At 38.9% G+C, this 22,466-nt stretch overlaps 1 protein-coding gene and 1 long non-coding RNA gene across 10 annotated transcripts in view; one reads left to right on the forward strand and one right to left on the reverse strand.

Annotated features, from left to right (window-relative positions):
* NR1H4 (nuclear receptor subfamily 1 group H member 4) overlaps window positions 1-7,971 on the reverse strand; it is a 31,464-nt gene extending 23,493 nt beyond the window's left edge. For 2 of the 7 annotated variants that reach the window (XM_071732957.1, XM_071732955.1), the window contains exons 1-2: window positions 7,834-7,971; window positions 5,102-5,261 (exon numbers count right to left, since the gene is read on the reverse strand). Coding sequence is in view for 2 of the 7 variants with exons in the window: in XM_071732953.1 (XP_071589054.1) it covers window positions 7,834-7,918 (85 nt within the window). In the remaining 5 variants the exon portion in view is untranslated. Of the gene's footprint in view, window positions 1-2,394; window positions 2,660-4,785; window positions 4,805-5,101; window positions 5,262-7,833 lie in introns of those variants that run through there. The other 5 variants (XM_071732953.1, XM_071732952.1, XM_071732956.1 and 2 more) reach the window with 4 other exon arrangements.
* LOC139791130 (uncharacterized) overlaps window positions 1-22,162 on the forward strand; it is a 36,836-nt gene extending 14,674 nt beyond the window's left edge. For 2 of the 3 annotated variants that reach the window (XR_011723777.1, XR_011723775.1), the window contains exons 4-6: window positions 6,408-6,518; window positions 10,594-10,677; window positions 21,984-22,162. This is a non-coding gene — a long non-coding RNA (uncharacterized lncRNA). Of the gene's footprint in view, window positions 1-6,407; window positions 6,519-7,702; window positions 8,149-10,593; window positions 10,678-21,983 lie in introns of those variants that run through there. The other variant, XR_011723776.1, reaches the window with a different exon arrangement.
* Window positions 22,163-22,466: the final 304 nt, after the last annotated feature.

Here is a 22,466-nt window from a genome sequence, read left to right on the forward strand (position 1 = left end):
CAAGGTCTCACGCTCTTGCTCTGCAGCCTTCTGCCCTTTACTGAGCTGCAGAAGCCATACAAGTGTTTTGGATTTGTGTGACTGTCCACAGCATGCTTATGCCAATAGCAAATGTTGAGGTCCCAGTTCAAGAATAAGCAGCAAGATGTAAGTCTGGAAAAATGTGACATGAACAGAAATGAGAATAATGGTGCCATTTGTTATTTACGATTAGTTTAATTATGGTTGCATTTAGTTTCTTCAGAAGAGGTCAGGGCCCCAAATAGCAGAAGCAGAATAGCAGGAGGCAATCCCCAAACCCGAGTTTATGCCCTTTAGATAAACAGCAGAGACATACAAAAACCTGAGACAAAACATGAGCATTTTGGGACTCTGGGGAAAAGTCTGGAGGTGAAGTTACAGCTTCATGCATCAGATGCAAACTGTCTCTGATACCTGCCAGCTGCAAGATGACAAAACAAGTAAAGGGTAAGGACAGCAGTTATTTAATGCTTTTAAGAAATTATTGTTTGGTATATATTCAAAGAGCAGGTGGTCTTTAATTATGCTTACTGGCCAAGGTACTTCAGGTACAAAAACTTGTGTTAACTGTGAGACATACAGTCATTATACAAAGCAGTCAGTCTCTCTTTGTAAAGGACTTTGTTCACCATGGACACCTAAGTTTTCCTTTGCTAGTTAGTAATTACTTGGTTGATTTTGTCAGAGGAAAGTGGGACAATCCCAGAATGAAAAGGAAAAAACTGTTGATTTTTAACTTTATGCAGTCCACAGGAAAGTCTACAAAAGCTGTATACCATCCTCTTGAATTGTTTAGGTCTCTGAAACAGCAAGAAGAGAGGGTAACACTCCTTCCACAGTAAAAAAAATAATCTGAAGGCTTACTAAAAAACTCAGGACTAAAGAGCACATGCTGAGAAGATATTGGGTGTTTATTTAAGCCACTATAGATTCATTTGTATTACAGATTGTTTAGAAAAACCTTCACAGTCATTAATTTTACACTGCTCCTGGAGAAGGAGAAAAAAAATATCCAGGTTTTAGTGTATGAAGTGAAATATGGGGAAAAAATCCCAAACCAACCAGCCTTTATTTCTTTCCGTTTCCTTCTGTGTTAGGCACATAGTTGAACAATTCATCTGAACTGAGTTCATGCTCAGAGCAATGCAAGGGAAAAGGGATAACAGGCAGGGTTGAGAGACTGGTCTGAGCTGTGTTCCCCAGCCCTCTGCATCCCAAGGGCTTCCAACAAAAGCTGAGGAGGTTCTGCTTTCAGACACATGCAGTGCACTGCTTTATTCTGTGTGACGTTTGAAAACCACACTGATTTTTGGAATTATGCTTTGCAGAGTACGTGCAAGTCTAGACCAGGTAGTTTCTTATCACAGAAGAAAATTAATCTTATCTTGCCAACATACGCATGGTTTTATCCAGATACACGTTAGTTGAAGTCTGAGATGGGCTGGGCTCATGCCCCTGTTAAGCCTGAGCCAGCCCACTGAAATGGCTGCAATTGCAGTAGTTTAAGCAGTGAAAGTGAAATCAGAAACCAGCTCACAGGAATACTGCAATATTTTATGTTTGTGAGGTCTTAACTGTTTTGAAAACATTTATCTGTTTTTGCTTTGGGAAGCATACCTCTTACATTTTTAAAGAATGTCTACTTAAGAGTGTACAAATGTGACCTTACAGCAGTAGATCTTTCAGATAAAGCTTTGCAAACAAATTTTTTTCAATGAAAGACGTTTTACAGAAATCTGGAAAGTGTATTAGTATCAAAGTGAAACCTTCACATGGATGTGATCACCATGTTACAAATATTTTTCCACAATGCTACTTGCAACTGCAGCTCATCACTGAGGGTTGCTTTGATTCCTTTCAGTGTTACATAAAATATTTTACACAAGACTTGAAAAAATATTTGAGATAGGCTGAGGACTTGTAGAAATGAAAGAGAATTTTCCTTGTAGGAGTTAAAAAACATGTTTTCAGTTTGCAAAATTTTACAAAAGATACGTGCAGATTGAAGGTGGTTTTATTCAGAATATTACAGAAATTACAATGAGAATAGATTCTATTGTAAATGCTATTTTTACACTAATAAAATGCTAGTTGAAGAGAAAAAAACAATTCTAACCAGGTTTAAAGTACAAACATCTGGCTCTCCATAAGATATTTATGAAGGAACTTAAAGAAATAAGGACCAAGTTTAGAATTATTTGGAAACCATAGCATAACTATTAATGAAAACCTGATTAAATTACAAACTAGTAATTTGCAGATCGTCTTGAAAGATCACTTGGTTTAAACAACCTTCTGGCATCCTACAGTTTCAAGGAAAAATGCAAGAATAAGTTGCAAACCTGTCCAAGCAAGATCATGACAACATCCTACCTTAGGCTGTCTTCAGTCTAATCATTTCTTGCAGAAAAATACTCTCCTTAAGGTACCCAGTCTCCTTTTCCTCTCTTTTTCTTCCCTCCAGGCCCCTCCCCCCTCCCTTAAGGACTGTGGTATAAATAAAATTTCTTAATTCCACTTTGTCTGTGTCCTGTTGACTTCTTTACTGTGAGAATTTTCTTTAAGGTTAGCAAAGCAGTGAAACAGGCCAGAGGTTGTATAGTTTACTGATTAACTTCATTACAGAAAAACTTCTTTGTAACTGTCTGAAACAATAGCAATGTCTGTAACCCATGTGGATTTAACTTGGATAAAATTTGATTACCATTCAAAGGGATGCCTCCAAGTAGCCTAGCCAGGGCAATTTTGTACCTATATTGGTATATTTACCACAGAATTCCTTTCAATAAGTGTTTAATAATGTCAGGTGATTCTGTGCAATAGATTAACCACTTCCATATAACAAGAAGCATGTTTTAGCTGACTGGATTAACGTGCTTTTTTAAGCACAGAAATTTATTCTCAGTAAAACTCTAAGGTGCTTAGGCCCTACTGGACACATCTGTATGACAAGAAAGAATTGTGCTCCAAAACCAAACATCAAAGATTGATTCTCATTTTATGTAATTTGGAAGTAGCTCTCTAGAGTGGGCAGGATGCTTCTGCACAATGAGTCTTCATTGCTGTCCTGGCTGTTCTAAAACCATGTAACCTCCTTGTGGCACTTAGATATTATTGTTTAATATATGTCACTTCAGTTCAAAGCAGCTGTAACATTGTGAGGGCTGTGTTGGATGCCACCACAGCATTACTGTGACAGCATGAAGTCAGAAGATTGTGTGGCATGCTTTGGTTTGAGGGCAGCTAAGGTATGAAGGTACAAGCCTCACTGAGACAGTGCTAGAAGATGGTGTAGGGTAGAAGGACCCAAACCTACTGCAGTCTTGTCCATGTCACCCTTATGGGAACAGTCCCTGAGGCAAGCCCACACCTTATAGACACCTACTAAAGCCATCTAAAACAAACCCTCAAAGAAAGATAAGAGTAGTATCAAGATGGACAGTCAAGGCTGTGCCTCTTTCAGTCAGCACTGTGGTTGAGCCCACTGACACCCAACATGGGACGTGTGACCAGGAATATATCTGAGGATCACAGCTGGAAATAAATTGGCAGACAATGAAGCCCCTAGACTGCAAGATTCCCCTTTTTTCATGAAACAGTCTTTGCAGGCTGAGATGCACAAAAGAAAGCATCACACAAACTCATTTTGGTTTTGCGTTTCTCAGTGTTGCAAACTTCACCCTCAGGGCTCTGCTCATCTGCACTCCTTCTCGTCAATTTTTTTTTCCTTAGATTGCCACTCTGTTCAGTTTAGTTCTCTTTGTAATTATTTTACTCAAATTCCTGTTTTAATTTGTGTTGGTTTGATTCCTTGTGATTTGGGGGTCTGTTAAGGGCCTAATTATCTTTTCTGTAGAGATGAAGCCAGATGTTGGCTCATCTGCCAGGTGGTGCTAAAACAAGTAGTTATTTAACATATCTTGTGATCTTGAAGCTGTTAAATCAGTTTGGACACTTGATCCTAATACCTTTAAAAAAAGAAAAACAGAAAAAAAACCATAACCATAACAAATACCGATTTCTCTAAAAGGAGTCAGCCTTTTATGCTCATCTAAGGCACTGCTCTGTGCCTGCAACAATTTTCGACAGCTTTTTGTTTCTCTTGCATTGTCAAATGCACGAGACAAGATTAGATGTATTGCTTTCTTTTCTCCTTTGTTCCTTGTCATTTTTTGTTTATTCTTCCTTGTCCATTTCAACAAAGCTTTTAAGAGTGCTCATTCGCACCAAAAATTTTTTGTTTCAACTAGGGACATACAATGAGGATGGCATTTCTTGTTTTGTTATATTTTGATGTCACATTACAAGAAAAAATTTTCAGGACATTAAAAATTACTTAAAGTAGGTGTTTATTCAAACTAAAAATACAATAGCACTGGCTTATCTTTCCAGATGTTTCGAAATAATTCCACCTCTGAAAGTTTCAAAGCACCTTGCATAAAAATAATGCCTACATAAGGTGCTTCCACAGAAAATAGAATGGGGCTATTACTTTGAAGGCCTGCTACTTAATTAGCATATAAATGACTGTTTGATTCAAATGCTCTCTATATTTCAGATGCCACACAAATATGTAAGCTTACCTTCCATATTAAAAATATGAAGGACACATTTTTGTGTTTTAAAATTAGTTCAGTCCCTTGTAAAAAAAGACAAGTAATAACTGCTGGAAGAAATAAGATAATGGAGATATAGGTATTTAGCACATGTGGAGGTCTTACTATGAAAAGCTTTCAAAGGCAATTGGAAGATGTTATCAAATACCTTTTTGCAGCAGTATTGCTGTCCTAGTTGAACTGCCAAACCTTAGATCAAGGCCTGTCAGCTCTGCTAATGCACCTCAGCATCCTCTAACTCATGGCTCGTGTCCAGTCAGCTTGGGGCAAAGTGAAGGAACTGAGATCAGTCTATGTCTATCCTGGTAGAAGTGTCCACAGGAAAAATTAATGGCTCAAACATGAACTACAAAGCATCCAAAGATTTTAAAGGAGATCAGGATTTCCTAAATTATAGGGGTTCAAAGATGCAGGTTGGTAGAGGTGTCACTTTCTCTTTGATCAGGCTAGGACACTGGACTCGCCTTCACACAGACTGCCCTGTTCAGTTCAATGGGGCTTGTGAAATAAAAAGAGTTTGCTGAGAAAAAGGAATATTTTAACAGGACAGCTCTCATGGAGATCAATGCACTTCTGGGACTTCTTGCCATCAAGAGTCCCTTTCTCTCACTGGAAAAAACAGAGCTGCAAGGAAGAAAAAGTTGGTCTTTCATGCAGATGCTATAGAGGATGCATTTTACATATCTGTTTTTGACCACTTCTTCAAGATGTTTTCTGTAAAAAGATCTGGGGTGTTTCTAAATCACCTGAGGTAGAAATACAGAAGCAGCTTTCCAGGAAGACAGGCTGGAAAGGAAGGACCCTGACTTCTGCTAGGTTAAAGATCCTTCTTCATTTGCATTTTGAGCTCCTTTTTCTGGGAATTTGTAACTGCAGAAATTAATAAAACGCTAACTCCAAGGACACAAAGAGATACTTTGCCTTACACATACACTGTTCAGACAGCAACATAAAATTTCCAGCTACTGAAAGGTAGAAAACCATTTTTATTTTTTCTAGTTTAAGCTCTTCAGAAGCCTGCTGCAACTAGGAATCTTGAGGTGAGAAGACAGAACTGCCCTTGAATTACCATGGTGATGAGGCTCACAGCAACTCTTTATTGACATTTCTGTTGAGAGACTGGACCTGGTGCTAATGTTTGGAGATGCACTTAAATTTGTTTTTGAAGGTCTAAGAATACTCTCATCATAGAATGAGTGAAGCATAATGAAAAGATTATATATTTCCAAGGTTTTGTATAGAACCTGAAAACCTTGAAAAATGAGACTTTTTTTTATCAAGGCTGCTGTTTGTAAGCCAGCAATTTCTTACTTATATTGCATTAGAGCTGTAATGTATGAGAAGTCCTTGGATAAATGTGTGTTCTAAGGGTCTTTTAAAAGAAAAGCTTTACTCCCGTTTCCTTGTATTAATAAGTCTGTACCTGCCAAAACTGAAAATAAATTTTTTAAAAAAGCAAGTATTTTACACATATACAAATGAAACCATTTCCTACAAGCATTTTGAAGAGATGGAGTGATATTTTCACAATGAGGAACTCTGTGGACTCAGTTGCATATTATTTCTGAAGTTTTCTTTCAGATATTAAAGCAAAAGACAAGAGATCTGTAAAGAATTCACCTCTGAGACTTGAGTGACATCCCACACAGCAGGACCAAGTGGCTGTGCAAACAGAAGTCAGCTTAAGTGAAACACAGCAGGAGTGTTAAGTCTTCTTCCTAATGGGACCTCTGATTCAATTCCTTAACACATAATTTCTTTCTGTGACAGAAATGTCAGTTTGAATTAAATCTCCATTCTGCTAAGCTCCAAACACCCATAATGGGAGACAATCCCTCTTCTTAAGACTCCACTATTTCTGAGCAATATTTCAATGTGGAGGTAAAGTATTGTATATTAACATGCCTTAAAAACAGTAAAATAATTAGTAAAAAAGTAGATGTCAGAGGGCAATCTTGCTAACAAAACTCTGAAGTAGTTCAATTATGCAGGATTTTTGAGCAGGTTACTGAATATAAAATCTAGCACCCTAAATTCTAATACCATTCTCATCTTTGTACAGCATGGCCTGATGTTGGAATTAAAAGGTAGCAAGGAAGTGTTTTAGATATTTACATATATATTTTAACAACTGCAAAAACATTTTTCCCACTAAAACCCAACACACTGGGGGAAAAAAACAATAACACCCAGTAATGCAATGGGATTTGCAAAGCATTAGTGTTAGTGCTTTAGTTTAGCTGTATGGAGCCAGGACACTGGAAGTGGTCTGATTTGGAGAGGTGCTCCCCAGTTCTTAGGGCTCTGCAGCAGGACTGGCTCCATGTGTCAAGAGTCCCCCCATGCCCAAGCCATGTTCTTGTTTCAGATAAATGCAACAGAAATTTATTCAATTTTTCCAGCACTCAAAGACAGAATTTTGATCTTATTTGGACTGGAAATTTCTGTAGTGTTGCAGTTTTCTGTGGGGGTCTGCATTGTGTGTGAGGCCCTGAACATATCATGTTACTCAATGAAGTTTCCCCTCTGCTGCCAAAAGAAAGGCTAAAAAATGTATTATTCTCCAGTTTTTTTTTTCTTAGCAGAATGTGTAACAGAAGATAGCTTCCCCATGCTTATAAAATATTTACCAAGAATTATTCATTCATTAACAAAACCATGTTTAGCCTTGAAAAAACAGTAGAATCAGAGCAAGTAGAATTTTCCAGTCTGCACCATAAATTTTCATGTGCATTGCAGTTAATAGCATAAGTTTTAATGGTCTCAATAAGAAAATGGTTTTAATTTAGGTGACATGACGTTCATGAATTTGCATAATATGGCAATGCAAATACATTGCAATATAATTTTATTACAAATTAACTGTGAATATATGTGCTCAACTTGATGTGAATTACTCACTTGAAGATAACATCCAGCCTGACATACAAAGGTCTGTCTTGGCTGAATGATTTCAGGTATTAGAATAGTGTTATAAAAGCAGCCTACAAGCTCTGTTATGAGAGCAATAGTGTGCAGGATTGCATTATATACCACTGACGCATTATTTGTTAATCCTTCCATAGGTACTGAAAATTCAAGAAAGTTGGCACATGCCTGCCACATGTCCTTGGGTTGAGATTTCAGTGTGTTTCCTCCTAGAGTTCTGAGGAAAGGACAACTTGCTAACCTAATTCAACCTAATTTAATGACTTACCAAACAAGTGAGGACCTTCAGCAAGAGAAAATCCATCAGCAGTGGCTAGCTGGTGATGTCCTATTAAATTCATTTCAGATCCCATTTATTCTGGAGTTCAGTAGAAATATGCTAATTAAGAAACAGAGTAAAAGGAGACCCTGAAAGATAGAAAGACAAAAAAAATATTTAAAACAAGATAATTGGTTTTTTGTTTACCTATTATAAGGCAGGATCCAGACAGTTGTTTTAATGTTTACTGTAACAAACGCTGTCTTGAAGTTACAATGCCTAATTCAGCCTTTAAATAAAATGCTGTATCTAGTTTGTTTGTTTTTTCCTTGCTGTGGTATATTTTATTTGCCATCCTTCTGCTCTTCATTTAAAACTAATGGCAGTTTATGGTCAACCTTGTTCAAATATGCACAAACTGAATGACTGCCCTGACCTCCTGAGGGCATGCCCAGCCCCAGCTTCCAGGGATTACCAGTTGTTTGCATTATTTTTTCATCACCCTTTCATCATTCCATTGCTTTCACTTGCTGAGGAAGTATAAGTTTATGGTTAGGTCAGAAGAACCAAGCCAGGAAATTTGAGTTTAATTTCCAGCATCTGGCTCTTTATCTTGCCTTCAGTAATTACTGTCTGAACAAGATAAATGGTGGCAAAACCGGTATCCTGGTTTGAGACAGAACAGCACCAGTTTTCTTTTAGTAATTGTACTAATTTAAAAAAAAAGCAAAGTCTTGGTTTAAGAGCCAGGCTCTCCCACCTGCTCCTTCTGTGGTCTGAAGCAGGTGTCTACATCCTTCTTGGGGAGGTTGGGAGAGGCTCATGCCCTCTCATTAGCAGCTTTCACCTCCTGAGGTTGCCAGTGGCACTGTACTGAGTTCTTCTCCTTCCCTCTCCAGTTGTTAGGCTCTTAAATAAAGAGTCAAACACTTGTTATTGCCTCCTACTTGAGCAGAAGGTACAGCTATAGCAGCACCTCAGCCAGGAGGAAGGCATGCAAAAGAGTCTCCCTTGCCCAGGTCTGGCTCATGTGGGTGGCAGGAGGTAACTCAAGACAGGACCATCATCACCAGGAGAACACACAGCTGCAACGGTGAGAGATCTCAAGAGTTTTTGCAGACACCAAAGAGGATTCTGAACGAAGCTGACAGAAATATGTTTTGCTTTGTTTATAGCCTTGATTCTTTATTCAGTTTTATTCCCATGGGACTCTCCCTGGGACTGCATTTCCACTCACCAAAGGCATTTGAGAGTTATAGCCCAGTTTGCTTCCCAGGAGGGCTCAGCATGTTTCTCAAGCAGAAGTGAAGTCATCTGACAAAACGTGAATGCAGCAGGAGGCCCCAGTGCTGAGCGAACTAGGAAGTAGCTTGTGAGAGTGGCAAGCACACTGTGTAATTATAGTCAGATTTGTCTGCAAGGATTCATTAAGTTCTTCCTTAACATAAACAAAAGCCCTCTAATTAGGCAGACGAATTTTAAATGTCTGCCCACAGATAACTTAAACAGTTTACTCAGAAATGTCAAAAGCTACTTGTATCACAGAACAGATAGGGTTCTCGTGGCAAATAACATGTAAACACACAGTCTCAAATCTAGCACAAACACAGTTTTGCAAGAGCAAAAAAAATCTCCATGTATCTTCAGATGGGAGCTGGCAACCAGCCCAGCCACCCCCTTGGACCACTTCTAACTCCAACCATTTTCCTGATTTGCCAGCCTACTTTCTGAGGAGGAATCTGCTGAACTCAAGATGCCCACATGGCTGCAAAGGTCTTGCAACTTCTGGCAGCCACTTTTCTCAGGAACTGCCCACGACTGACCTTTGGAGGGGGTTTCTCTTACAGGGTTCTGTGATGGGAGAGACAGCAGCAAAGTCAGGATCCTTCTAAGGGTCAGTAAGAGAAACACAAAAAAGAAGCATCTTTAGAGGGCTCCTGAATGTTTCTCTGGATTTTCTTGATGAAGACCAGAGGAGAGAGGTCATCACCACTCTCTCCTCATGTCCAAGCCCTTCAGTAACTTCCTTAGAGCCCACAAGCATGTAACCCTTGCAGTTTCTTGCAGGATTAGCATTCCTTACAGCCAGACTCAAAGATTATGTTCCATCACTACTACTGCCACTTCTCAGATTTCCTCCTGAGGCCCTGCACGTGAAGCTAACACTGCAACAGCTGACATGTCAGTGGTGGGATTGTGAATTTCTATATGTTCATACAGGCCCTAAGCCTTATCTTAAGCAATGTTGGATATCATACCAAAATACTATAAAGCAGTTGCAAAATTACATCAGTTTTAAAGTATTTTGTTTACTGTCAGTGCTCTGCATCTGTCTAGTCTGTGCTGCAGATAAAGGAGCAAGCAAGCAAGCTGTATTTTAAAATTCTAAAATAGTGACTATGCTTTTAAAGTCTTTTTGAAATACCTAAAAACTTTTCTTATTTCTTTAAGGGCATTCTGGTTTTTAACATATTCCTAGATAATGTCACTCTTTAATCTCAAGATGGACTTCTTAGAATCTGTTGTTCTTTACACACACCAAAACCAGTCTGTTGCTATTAATACTGCCTTCTTCATAGCAAAAAAACTTGAGGATACATTTGTCATCGACTCTCAGTACACAAGGATGTTAAAGGTTTTGTAGCCCTGCTCCTCCTGACATGTTAATTTTGATCTGGATGAATTCAGTTCAGGTCAAACACTCATTATGATTGTAGCATTTCCACCTTTTTAATATGTTGTTTTCTTAATATATTCTAACTGATATAGACCACTTACTGGATTTAATGGAAGAAATTAATCTCATCATCTGGGGATTTCTGCAAGGCACAGGACATGATCACCATTAAAAAGGTGGATAATATATTTTCCATTACATACAGCTACTGCAAATTTTGTACTGTGAATTTGCTTGAGCATCAGACTCTTCATTAAATACTAATTGGCATTTTGGTATGACTTGCCCTTGAATCCAGCCTGCTGTGAGCTACCTATCCTGTATTAGATTTATTCAATTGATTTCCCCAGTATTTAAACACAGCAGTGACTGATTTTCAGCTTTCAGACCCACAGCAGTTACACAACATGGAGCATTAAACACCACTTATTCCACACACAGTTTATTTCTGGGAAACAGCCTAAGCCACCATAAGTTGGTGTCACAAGGTGTCACAGACCCAGGGGTGGACTCTTCTTTCTAAGAGCCTGGCCCACAACACCCACCCCAACCTTAGCCCCTTCTTAGCCTGAGCTTCCCAGGCTGCTTCTGCATGCAAACAGCTGTGGTTCCAGCAGCTCCCAGGTAGCAGAACCATTGCTCTGCCCAGTGAGAGAGGCACCCAAATTGCCAGCAAGACAGCTGGGTGACAAAGGGTGCCACCTGGGCACTGAGCCTCTTGGCAGAAGTATTCCTTTTAAAGGTAGAGGATCTGAGGCACTTTTTTTTTTGGCTGGTAACAAAGTTGGGTCATTTCAGCTTCCAAAATAAGTTCATCTCTACGAGTTGGGATCAGTAGCCACTCTCCTAGTTCAGATTCATCTGCCAAAACCACATAATAGTGGAATGCTTCTTGATATTCTCAGGCATCTTTGGTATGACTAAACATTCATAGACATTTCTGCCTCCTGCTTCCTTCCTTATAGCTATCAAGATGATTCTAGACTACTTCACTGAAATGCCATTCTGATTGCATCAGGTACATAGGTAAAAGCTGAAATAAATGTGCATAGGATATCCATATTGGTCACCAAAAAAAGAGCCCCTCAAAAGACACCAAGAGGCATGGGATAAGCTGCAAAGCTTTTCTCCCCCAAATAGTTCTTTTCATTAATTTTATCAATAATCTACTTACTTCTCCACTTCTAGATATTTTTTTCATAGGCCAAAAATATACAGCAATAGAAAACAGAGATCAGTGTGCATAAAGTAAAAAATATGCCTGAATTCTTGAGACAATTTTCACGAATTGTGTATTAAAAGCTATGAGCTACATAAAATTTTATCACATGTATCCTTAGAACAATCAAGCAGAGCATGTTTATGTATTATATAACTCCATATATGTGAGAAAACATATTACTGCATATGGGGTTTGTTCTTTCACTTTGTGTATGTGTGTGCATGTGTATTCAGCTTTTCTTAAGGGATATAATTTCATGGGAGTATACAAATATATATGCATTCACATATGCATGTGGGTGTAGGTTCCAGATTTATTGTGGACTCTTCTCCGTGGACTACCTCTGACCTTCCCATAGTCAATAGCAAAGCTTCCCCTGGCTTCTGTGTAAGCAAAGTCAAGCTTCTTAATGAAATAATTCAAGTTAAAATCAACTGAGCTCACTGAAAGACAAAAGGATTGTGGCCCCATATTTTCAAATGAAGTAAAAACACATCTGATCACCAGGAAAGCTCCACAGTAGTCTGAGTTTTAGCTTCACAAGAAGAATGATTGAACTATTTCAATTAAATAATAAAGGAAGACACTGTATTTGTGAAAATTTTTGCCAGTGCTTTGATGAAAAGTACATTTCCCTCCTTCTGTCCCATAATATTGTCTATTCTTTACACATCTGGCTGTCAATTACTCAAAGAGAAATTTCCCTAACATCATTAATCTATAGCCCGATCCAAACACTGTGAACATCAATGGGAAGATTCCTGTCTAGTTCACAGGCTTTTGATCTGGCCTTTTTGTAGAATATTTAATTCAGTAACTCACTTCTTTTAGAGGCTTTTTTATTTGTTTGCTTGTTTGTTTGAAAGAATATCAAAGAGACATGAAAGCATTAGGAAAATTTGTGCTCCCTGCTTCTAGCCTTTTGCTGCCAGATCATTTCAGCATTTATGGCACCTCCATAGCAACTGGTGCAAAATACAGGCAGCACTATGAGCAAGTTGGAGAACCAGGGGCAGGACTGGTGTTACTGTCTTTGTTTGAATGTTATTGTTTAGATTTGTTAATAAGACATTTAAGATCAGATCAGTGAAGAGATGGAGACACAAAGATATTTATGCAGTTTCATTCTAAAGCAAAAATAACCATCTAGAAGTCACTCACAAGTAAAACTGAGAATTCTACCAGAAGTCTCAACGGCATTTCTGTGGTTAAGCAAGTAACTTTAAAGAGTGGGCCAGCTCCTGACTGTCTTTAGGGGGACCTGCTGAACACCATTTCTCTGTGCCTTCCTTTCTCCAGCATGTTTTTCATGTCTCACCTAATAAAACTGAAAATCCTCCTTTGTTGATCTGTTTTTCAATCCTCATCTATCCTAGTGGGATCTCAAAACTAGTCTAGGATTTCTATATTCTCTTTAACACAAGCAATTACAATCAAAATAACAAAAGCCAAGTGTGTCCCACCACAGTTATAATTTCCTGAAGATAAATGGCTAGCAGGAACACTCAGAAAAAAAAATGGGCATTTTCTTAAAAACTGGCAATGTATTCTAATTGCTTGAAATGTGAAACCTCCTTTTGGTTTTGCTAGTTATGTGAAATGAGTGCTAAAGTCCTGGACTTCAGAAGATGCCCCTGGAATCTGTACACAAAACCATCAAACAAAGAAATTACATAAAACAAATATAACTGTTCCCTTTCTGGATTGTCCTCTGTTCTCCCATCAATCACATTTAGAACCCTTTCTGTTCCTAAAAGGATTAAAAAAATAACAAACCAGTACAATTCAAAAGCTGATGCACTTAATTAACTAGATAGTTTTATTGAAGGAAAGATCCACTATCAAAGTTATGCTTTCTTTTCCAGTGACATACAAACACAGAAACCAGCTTTCCAAACCAATTCCAACACTAACATTGTTTTTAAGACTTTCCCCAGAGGGAATTCCTGCTGTTGCACCAGTTTCACAGATAAAATTACTACCCCTTCTATTATTCTTCAATAAAATGCTTGCTTAAAAAAAAAAAAAAAACACAACACTTTTTTTTTTTTTCTGTTCAAAAATCCATTATTATCCACTAAATAATTCAGGCAAGAAAATTGCTTTTATAGTACACAACAGCAAGAGCTATCAGTTTAAGGGATTGCTACTTACTGTTCTTTTCTGGAAGACTGCAGATGGCAGGATGTAAGACAGTTCTGCACTCAGTTCAGTATCCTAACGATTCTCACACAGGAACATTTTTGTTTTGGTTTTTTTGGGGTTTAGCAGAAGCCTGTAGTGATAACACAATGAATCAAAGCTTGGGCTCGTTGGCTCAGTGCCCAAATGGACAAGGATTACTCATTAACATTTCTTTCTTTGCGAAACTCTCCAAACACGGGCTATATTAAAACATTGTGGATTCCAGGCTTCTGCATCAGCCCAGAGACTCGAGATGCTTATTAATACTCTGCTTGGGTGCAGGGAGGAAGCTGGCTCAGAAAGAAGGCTGATAGTACCTTGTTGTTGATTATAACTTTTTTTTTTTTTTTTTTTTGCACATTTATGTTATTATGACACCCTCAGCATCCTTGTCTTTCCCATCCAAAGACTCCAGAGTTCATTCCAACACACACACTTGACTTCTAAGTATTTCTGTTGTTCTTTATACTTTTAGGGGAGCTGAGCATTACAATGAGTACTGAAGAAGCAGAACAAATTACAGCACCACGGGGATTTCAGGACACTAAAACTTGGTTACTGGATGCACCACAGTCTAACAAACTGCATCATTTCGATCTGGGCTTGTCCCATAAAGCTTTAGGCATGAAACTCAGGCCCTTGGGTTTAAACGTAGTAGACTCATTCATTTTTTGTGCACAAGGGAACAAACTGGTACCTCTGAATCAAATCCTGGGTAGGCTACATTGCACCTGAAAATGCTGATTTCTTGCCACTGACAGAAAGGGAACCACGAACCACTACATCCCTACTTATCCAGTAGAGGAATTTGAAGTAAACTGGAGCAAACCCAGGCTGTTGTGTTTCAGCATCCTGGCTACACAACAAAGGTAACAACTCAGTTTTGCATTGCTAAGCATATCCAGTAGGGATGAGTTGGTCTGATAGTGGTATTGAGGCAAACTTCAGGCAGAGGGGACAGCTGACACCTTCACTCATGGTCTGCCACATGGTATATGCTCCTGTCCCTCTCTACATATTTGCACTGTCTGATCAGGAGAATACAGAGACACAAGCTGTACCTCCTGCTTCAGAAAAGAGAGGCATTGGGCAGCAAAGTCCTCTCTAGGAGAAAGGTGACAGCTTGCTTTCCCCCTGTTTAACAAGAAAAAACAATTAAAACAGGTATATTCATCTTGTATCAAGGAAATGAAAAATGTCTATCCTTCCTTTAAAATCTAATTAAGAAAGGGACTTTCTCATGTGTCCTTGTATATTTACCTGATAACCAGCCAAACACAAGTAGTATGAGAAGTTCCTGAAAAGATCAATGGGAGAACGAAGCTATAAGGCTGTCCTAGGACATTAGGGCTTCCAAAGGGACACTGTTTCCGGGGATTTATGTCTACAGTTGACTCCAGCAGGCACTGGTCAGATGATAAGTACATTTAAGACTAAGGTTCTTTCGGCCCTCATTTCTGACTTCCTGAAAACCATCACTACTGTACACTATGAGAATTCTTTTGCAAAAAATTCACATTTAGCAAAATTGACAAAGGATTTCCAAATATGAGAATTCTTCCACAATGACCCTATGCACACTAGATAAGGGATCTCCACAAGTCCAGATACTCCAGCATCCCATCTGACACTTTCCAGTAAATGTGCTCTCCAGTGGTGCCTAGGAAACACATTAAAACAAACAAACAACAACAAAACTCTCCCTTTGGTCATCCTGAGACCAGTGATGGGATTTGTCCCTTACCAATTGAATAAGTAGAGGCTGAGCCAATAAGTCCAACAAATATATTATGTTTCATGGAGCTTTCCACGTCTTGGCTGTTTCTGAAGATCTTAAATCTCTTTTTCAGATTTCAGCCTCCAGCAGCATTGGTCCTAGAAGTCCCTAAGGACCAACCTTCCATAAAGGTTCTTCCCCCAAAACTATTTTTATCTGTGTGGATGCTTGTCAGACAGTACAGAGCTCACCACCACAATAGAAACTGAATTTAATACCCTTAAAAAAAAAAAAATGTTGGAATGAGAACATTTTCCCTTTCCTTTCAATATTAAGGAAGCAAGTGGCAAAGTGGTGATTTGTTCACTCATCAATACTTTCAAGACATTATTGGAAAAAACAAAGAATCCTCAATGATCAGAAGAGATGTTGCCTGTAGCAATGACATGTGGCATTACTAATTCAAGGCATCTAGTTATTTATTGTGGCTGATGTGCAGATGAAAACTGAACAGAAAGGAATTAGAGCAAATCAAATATATCTTCTGCAGTGTTACAAGACACTACCTACACAGCATCAAGGGAGAAAAGAGGAAGGGAAAAAATTCCAATCCAGCTACTTATAAATACAGTATATTTTTCAAGATAGTGTTGCATGCTATAATTTTTAAAATTTCAGTATATCAAATCACATCTTAAAGCTTCTCTAAACAATATTAAAATTACTTCTGAAACTGTAAAAAAAAAAAGTGTTCTAAAATACATGCATACTATTATCAATGTAAATACATATTCAACTACAAAAATAAGGATATCTATTTGTACAGATATATAAGCCCCCAAACATTCAGGACTAGAAAATACTGCTTCATAAACTCCCCAGCTGACGAAAGAACTGGAGGTTCTGTTGTAGCTCCTATTTGCTCCCTCCCCCCCTGCTACTCTGCCTTTTCTCCACTGAAATAATTACCATCTCACACAAACACTGACAAGGTAATTCCATGCCCTCAGCCATGGAAAAGTCAGAAAAACCCTGCCAGCAAAGTAGCATATCATCAAAAGTGTGGATAGGAAAACCTAGAAGAGAAGGGGATAGGGAGGAAAGGAAGAAAAGATAAGTGGGGCCTTCATCTTCAACATTTCCTTCTCTTCACACCCTTATGAATGCATCACCACACATATATAAATATATATATAAAATATTTTAAAAATTATATATATATATTTATAATAATACATATATATTATATATATAATTTTATAAATATTATATATATACATATATATATAATAAGGAAATCATGCACACAAAAATGACCAGCACATACTTTACTTTTTTTTTGCATAAAAGAATCTTATTAACAGCTGTACAACTTTCTGCCTTCTCAGAGCCAGTGTCCTGGGGTTCCAGCAGCATTCTACAGATGACAACTGCTCACAGCTAGTGCAAGACCTGGGGTCTGTGTTTTTTTGACAGGCCAAAGGACGTGTGTCTTGACTGAGACCTGCTTCTGCTCAAGAACCTCTTTCCCCATGCTGAAAGCTCCCAGCATGAAGGGCACTGTAGGCAACCAAGGGCTCATCTGAGCCAAACTTTGCCTCAGCACAAACCATCATTTACAGCCTGGAAAGTGTTCTTGACTTGATTATAAAGAGTTGCTACTAAAAAGCAGAGTCACTTGCAGCTTTTCCTTCACCCCTGCAGCAACTCTTGTTTATTATTGCTATGCAGGGGATGTACATCACCCACACCACCTCGGGTCATGGTCTGTCTCCCCAGACCAGCCATTCCTTGCTCTCAGACACTCTCAGAAATACCAATGTTAATCACTTTAATGAATAAAAAGAAGTTTTTAATTCCTTGAAGGATAGCAAAATACAATTTTTATCATATGAGGATAACTAAGTCATCTTAATACATAAGGTTTCTTCTTTAAAGGCAAGAGGGAAAAAAACCAAACACACACACACAAAAAAAAAAAACCAACAAAACACCACCAAAACCCGAACAAACAACCCATAGGAAAGAAAAGGTTTCAGTGAGTTAACTGTAGTAGCTGTTCATCTTTTTCCTCCTATATTTCAAAAAGTGAGGCAATAACTCCTCTTTGAAGATGTTTAGCCTCCTGAATAAGTCATTAATTAGAGCCTTTTTGTTATAAGTTGCTCCCTGATAATTTGGTTTCTGAACAGGACAAAAAAATATTGTTCAATAATCCTACATTGTGCCCTGATGAAATCCAGTATTCTGACTTTATCACTCTCATATTTTAAGTGCAGTGTCATGAAAGGGTAAAATGACCATGGAAAAATCTCTCCTAAGGGGGGAAATTTCTCCCAAAAGGCAGGCAGTTAATAGTTAGCCAACATCCTCTGACAAGAGCACATATTTTATTATCACAATGCCACCTTACTCCTGTCTGGGTAAAAGAGAAGAGGAAAGCTGAGTGTATGTGTATGTATCAGAGCTACAGCATCTGATACTAAACTTCAGTATGGGAATCTTGGTTTCCTTCCCTCTAGGTTACTTCAGCTGAAGTTGAAAAATTGTTTTTCTAAAAATAAACTCTTGATATGCCACATTGGATTCTCTTATTATTTAAAACTGTAATTAAGGCACTGATATTATATGCTCTTCCGCCCCCTCCCCCGCTGGGTTTTAGAAGTTTAAAAGTGCCTAAAGGAATCACAGCTTTAAGCTAAATATGTTAATACAGCATTAGCTGATAAGAAATTCTCCTACAGGCATCAAAGTAAATATATTCTTTATTCTTTTTTTTTTTCTCCTCTTGACAGTTTGATATTATACAGTATGACAGTGATCGAGTTAATAAGGGTTAGATTTCATTTATGTAAATATTTGGAAAGATAAAAATATTATGAAATGTTGATCTATTCCAGTAAATTAATGCACTGTCCTTTCAGTAATAAGCAGTTATTTTAAACTAAATGTCAAAGGTGATGAGTGAAGCATTACTAATAAATAAATATTGGGATGTTTTTAGATGGGCTTTTGAATTGCTAAAATAGTCACACTAAGTAAATTAATTCTGCAGACTTTTAAACCTCTACCTGTTTCTCATAGAGGGAAAAATTGTTTAAAAGGATTAGTTCAGTAGCTAATAAGAAACCATTTCTTTCAGGATGGGAGAGGAAATGCAGTCTAGGCATCATATGACTGCACACTGCAAGCCATTGGAGGTGCAGGAGGAGCCTCTGCTAATGCTGTTTGGCAACCCAGGGTCATTGCTAGACTTTTAAAGGCTTGGTTCTATACTGGAGCCTTCTAGAGGAGGCTCTACCATGTTCTGAACCACTGCAGACAGATGGTTGCTCTCATTACTTGTTGACAGGGGGGTCTGCAGAAGAGGCACAGGACTTCAGACAAGTACTCAGAGGAGAGCCTAGGGGAATTTGGACCATCCTTCCTCAGAAGGTCTGTGACCACTCGTGGAGAAGGGGTACATCACACGCTCAGCAGCTGTTGGGGACCTCAATATACTTGCCTACACATCCAGGAGGAAGGTGAACATCAGGTTTGCCTAAGAAGAATCATGTAGGACTCAGGAAGAACTTACCTTCTTCCCTCTTTAAGGAAAACAGGTGTATATTAGGGAGGTGCAGGTCTCCATTCCATGGGGAGGATGAGCTGGGACCCGAGGATAGCCCCACTGATAGGGCATAGTCCCACAGTAGCTGAATGAGACCAGGGTGCTGATAGGAACAGGCCCAGAGGAGGAAAGGTGGTGAATCAGAACCAGGGATCAGTCAAGAGCAGCAGGAAGAGACAGGGCAAGGTGCAGGACTGGAAACGCATTACCTGCAGCATCAGCCCAAGGTCCACCTAGGAGGAAGAGCAGAGGCAGGACTGCAGATAACACAGGTGAGAGCTTACACCTGCAGTCTACCTAGGAAAAAAACCCCAACAATGAGCCAGGCCATGAGAAGGCAGCACCCAGCACACCTCCAGCTTGTCACAGGCCAGGACCCCAGCCCCAGGCTTGAGCTCAAATAGAATCCCAAGCCCATGGGCTGGGTGTGTGGGAGGTCCCAGGTGAGGCTGATCAGGGCTGTTAAAGCCCATTACTGTCTTCACATGTGTCTGATGTAGACCAGCATCCATTTGTTGCCTTTCCCTTGTTCCCTACTAGAATTTGGACAAATGCTGAAGGCATTTACAGTCACTTGCAGCAGGCAGGGGAAGCAGCAGCAGGACTAGACTCCTAAAGTTCAGATTGTACTGGAAAGACTGATATTAAAAAGCCAATGTCACAAGTTCATCTGAAGAATATTCACGACTCAACCCAGCTATGGAAAAATGAAAAGGACTAGGAATTAGATTACACTTGGGTAACTGGGTTATGGATATAGCCGAGATGTTGCCAAACTCAGAAAATTGAGAAAGGACATCATGTTATCTTTCAACTGCCTCCACATTAATTCCAACAAAGTCAGCCATGCAGCCATGATTCTATTGGTGGAGCCCTTCCCACCTCATTGTGGAAGATGCTGGTGGTTTGGCTGGTGAAACTGGTGCACAGCTGCTGGGCAGATAACAGCTAAGAGTCCTGAAGTGGCCAGGGCTTTCCTAGGACAATTGTTTCCTTAGCCATTGAGATGTAAACTAAACATGAAGTACTTACTGCTGTAATTAACAAACATATGAGCAGGCAGTGCCCATGTAGTGGGGGGAAAGAAATAAAATAGAATGTGGAAGACCAGAGACAATGGGTCAGAGGATCCTCATTTCATGTAATAGGGCCCAGGGCAGTCAGATCATCCTCTCAGTTTCCACCTACTGAAGGGCTGGTACCAACAAGAGAAAGGGATCTCAAGGCCAAAGAAAACGGAGGTGGTTGAAGAGGAAGTTAAAGGGATGTTCAGCAATAGTTCTCGGGAGAATTAAAGGTTTTAAGTTTATTTTCCTTTCTGTCTTGATCTTCAGTTTACATAGTTGAATTCTGAAAACAAATTACTTCCCTGTTTGGAACAATGAAATTAAATGCAATATAAAGTTTATTAAATTTAAATAACACAAATAAGGAAATACAGAGGCTACTTATCTCATAGTAGTTTTAATTTGGGCTTACTCTGAAGAAGAGCTTCATTTATCAAAATCATTTTGAATACCCTGAATACCCTTTTTGTGCAAAATTGGATCACATCCCAAAATCTGAATCATTTGCATTGGCAGATCCCTCATTTATCTGAAATCTCACTTGGCAGACACACTTCATGTTCCCATCTCATCCCACATCAGAAAAGGTATAATAAAAACAGGTTATATGGAGAATAGTGATAGCACAGATTTCATGCATGAGAAATTTGTCTAGTTCTTTTTCTTCTCTTTAGTGATGCTTCCTACCAAACCTTCACAACAAAGGAAATCTTACAAACTAATGAATTTTAGACTTTAGCTGTTTCTCTAAATAGGTGTATAGGACGAGACAATTTATGTGAAAAAGGACAAAAGTCAATTCAAAGCATGGCAGTTTATCTACTTAGCAACATCAGCCAATGGTTCCTCCCTCTGCACTGGCTCCTCATGAATATGGAGCCAGTTTAGATGCTTCAATCCTTTCTCTGGTGGTTTTCTCAAAATTGCATCAAGCTAGTGGGGGACTGTGGTATAACTCTGAATTTACAAGCCCTCCCCCAAAACTCGTATTTCCCAGGAGCAGTGGAGTTGCCCACTGAGGAGGATGGGCCCTTTCTTGGCTGCTAACCCACAGAGGAATAAGTTTTCTGGAGCATGTGAGATCAGTCCCTATGTTTCACCAGTCCATTTTAGTTGTATTTGCATTTCTTGGACATCGAAATTGATTAATACAATGGCAAATGGAGAAAGATGTTAATGAAATACTGGCAAGGATGTTCTTTGGAGCTAAGTGTGGACTGAGCAGCCAGCCCCTGTGCTAAATTTTTTATCTCGCAGGAACTAGCAGAGAGATAAGCTCCAGCAGGAATCAGGACACCTCCTACCAAACACTTGAATGTACAGAGCCACCCAACTAAAAAGTCCTCAACCCACTTGAACCAGCCCCCGTGTATCATGGACAATGAAGTTCCAGTTTCTGATCTCTCGAATTTAAGTGAAAAGTTAAAAACAAGACAGCACCAACGATCAATAAATCAGGGAGCTGCCGTTCTGGTCATCTTGTGGACTACAGCTGAGTCATAAATGGAACAAACTTACACATGTCTGGTTACAAATTTTTCTTGGGTGAAGCATATGTCTATGCCTATGTGCAAGTGCTGATATTTTTACTCAAAGAAAACAGAATCTGTACATGTGATTAACAAAGAAATTAATGCAACTGACAACTGGGGGACAAAAATTTTGCCCTGTTTTTTTTTCAGGTAGTGTGTCCCCCATAATACTGGCTGATGATAAAGACAGAAGTAGAAGATGATTGGAGGAGCATCAAAGGTACCAAATACTGGAGTAACCATAGGATTACAACTGATGCTGTTCTAACTGGTGATGCCCCACATGTAATGCCTGCTGCCAGAAAGTCAGCCTCGTGTAAACATAAAAGAAAGGATGGACCCATGCATATCAGGTTTATATCAAATATGTATTAAATTATTACTATATATCAAATATAATATCAAATTATCCAGACACTAGCAGATGATTCTATATTTCAGACTGTGTCTTATTAATGTGCAGCCAATAAATGTAGAACCTACAGAATAAAAGATTGATTCATGTAGCAATATCGGTTTTTAAAAATAGAAAATATTTTTCTCCTGAATGTATGATATCAATATGGAAATGTGCATAAATCCTGGAACTACAATTTTTTCCCTTTCACATCAAGTTTATTCCAGAGAGGACCA

The sequence above is a fragment of the Heliangelus exortis genome, chromosome 1 (assembly GCF_036169615.1).
Source record: "Heliangelus exortis chromosome 1, bHelExo1.hap1, whole genome shotgun sequence".
NCBI classification, from domain to species: Eukaryota; Metazoa; Chordata; class Aves; order Apodiformes; family Trochilidae; genus Heliangelus; species Heliangelus exortis.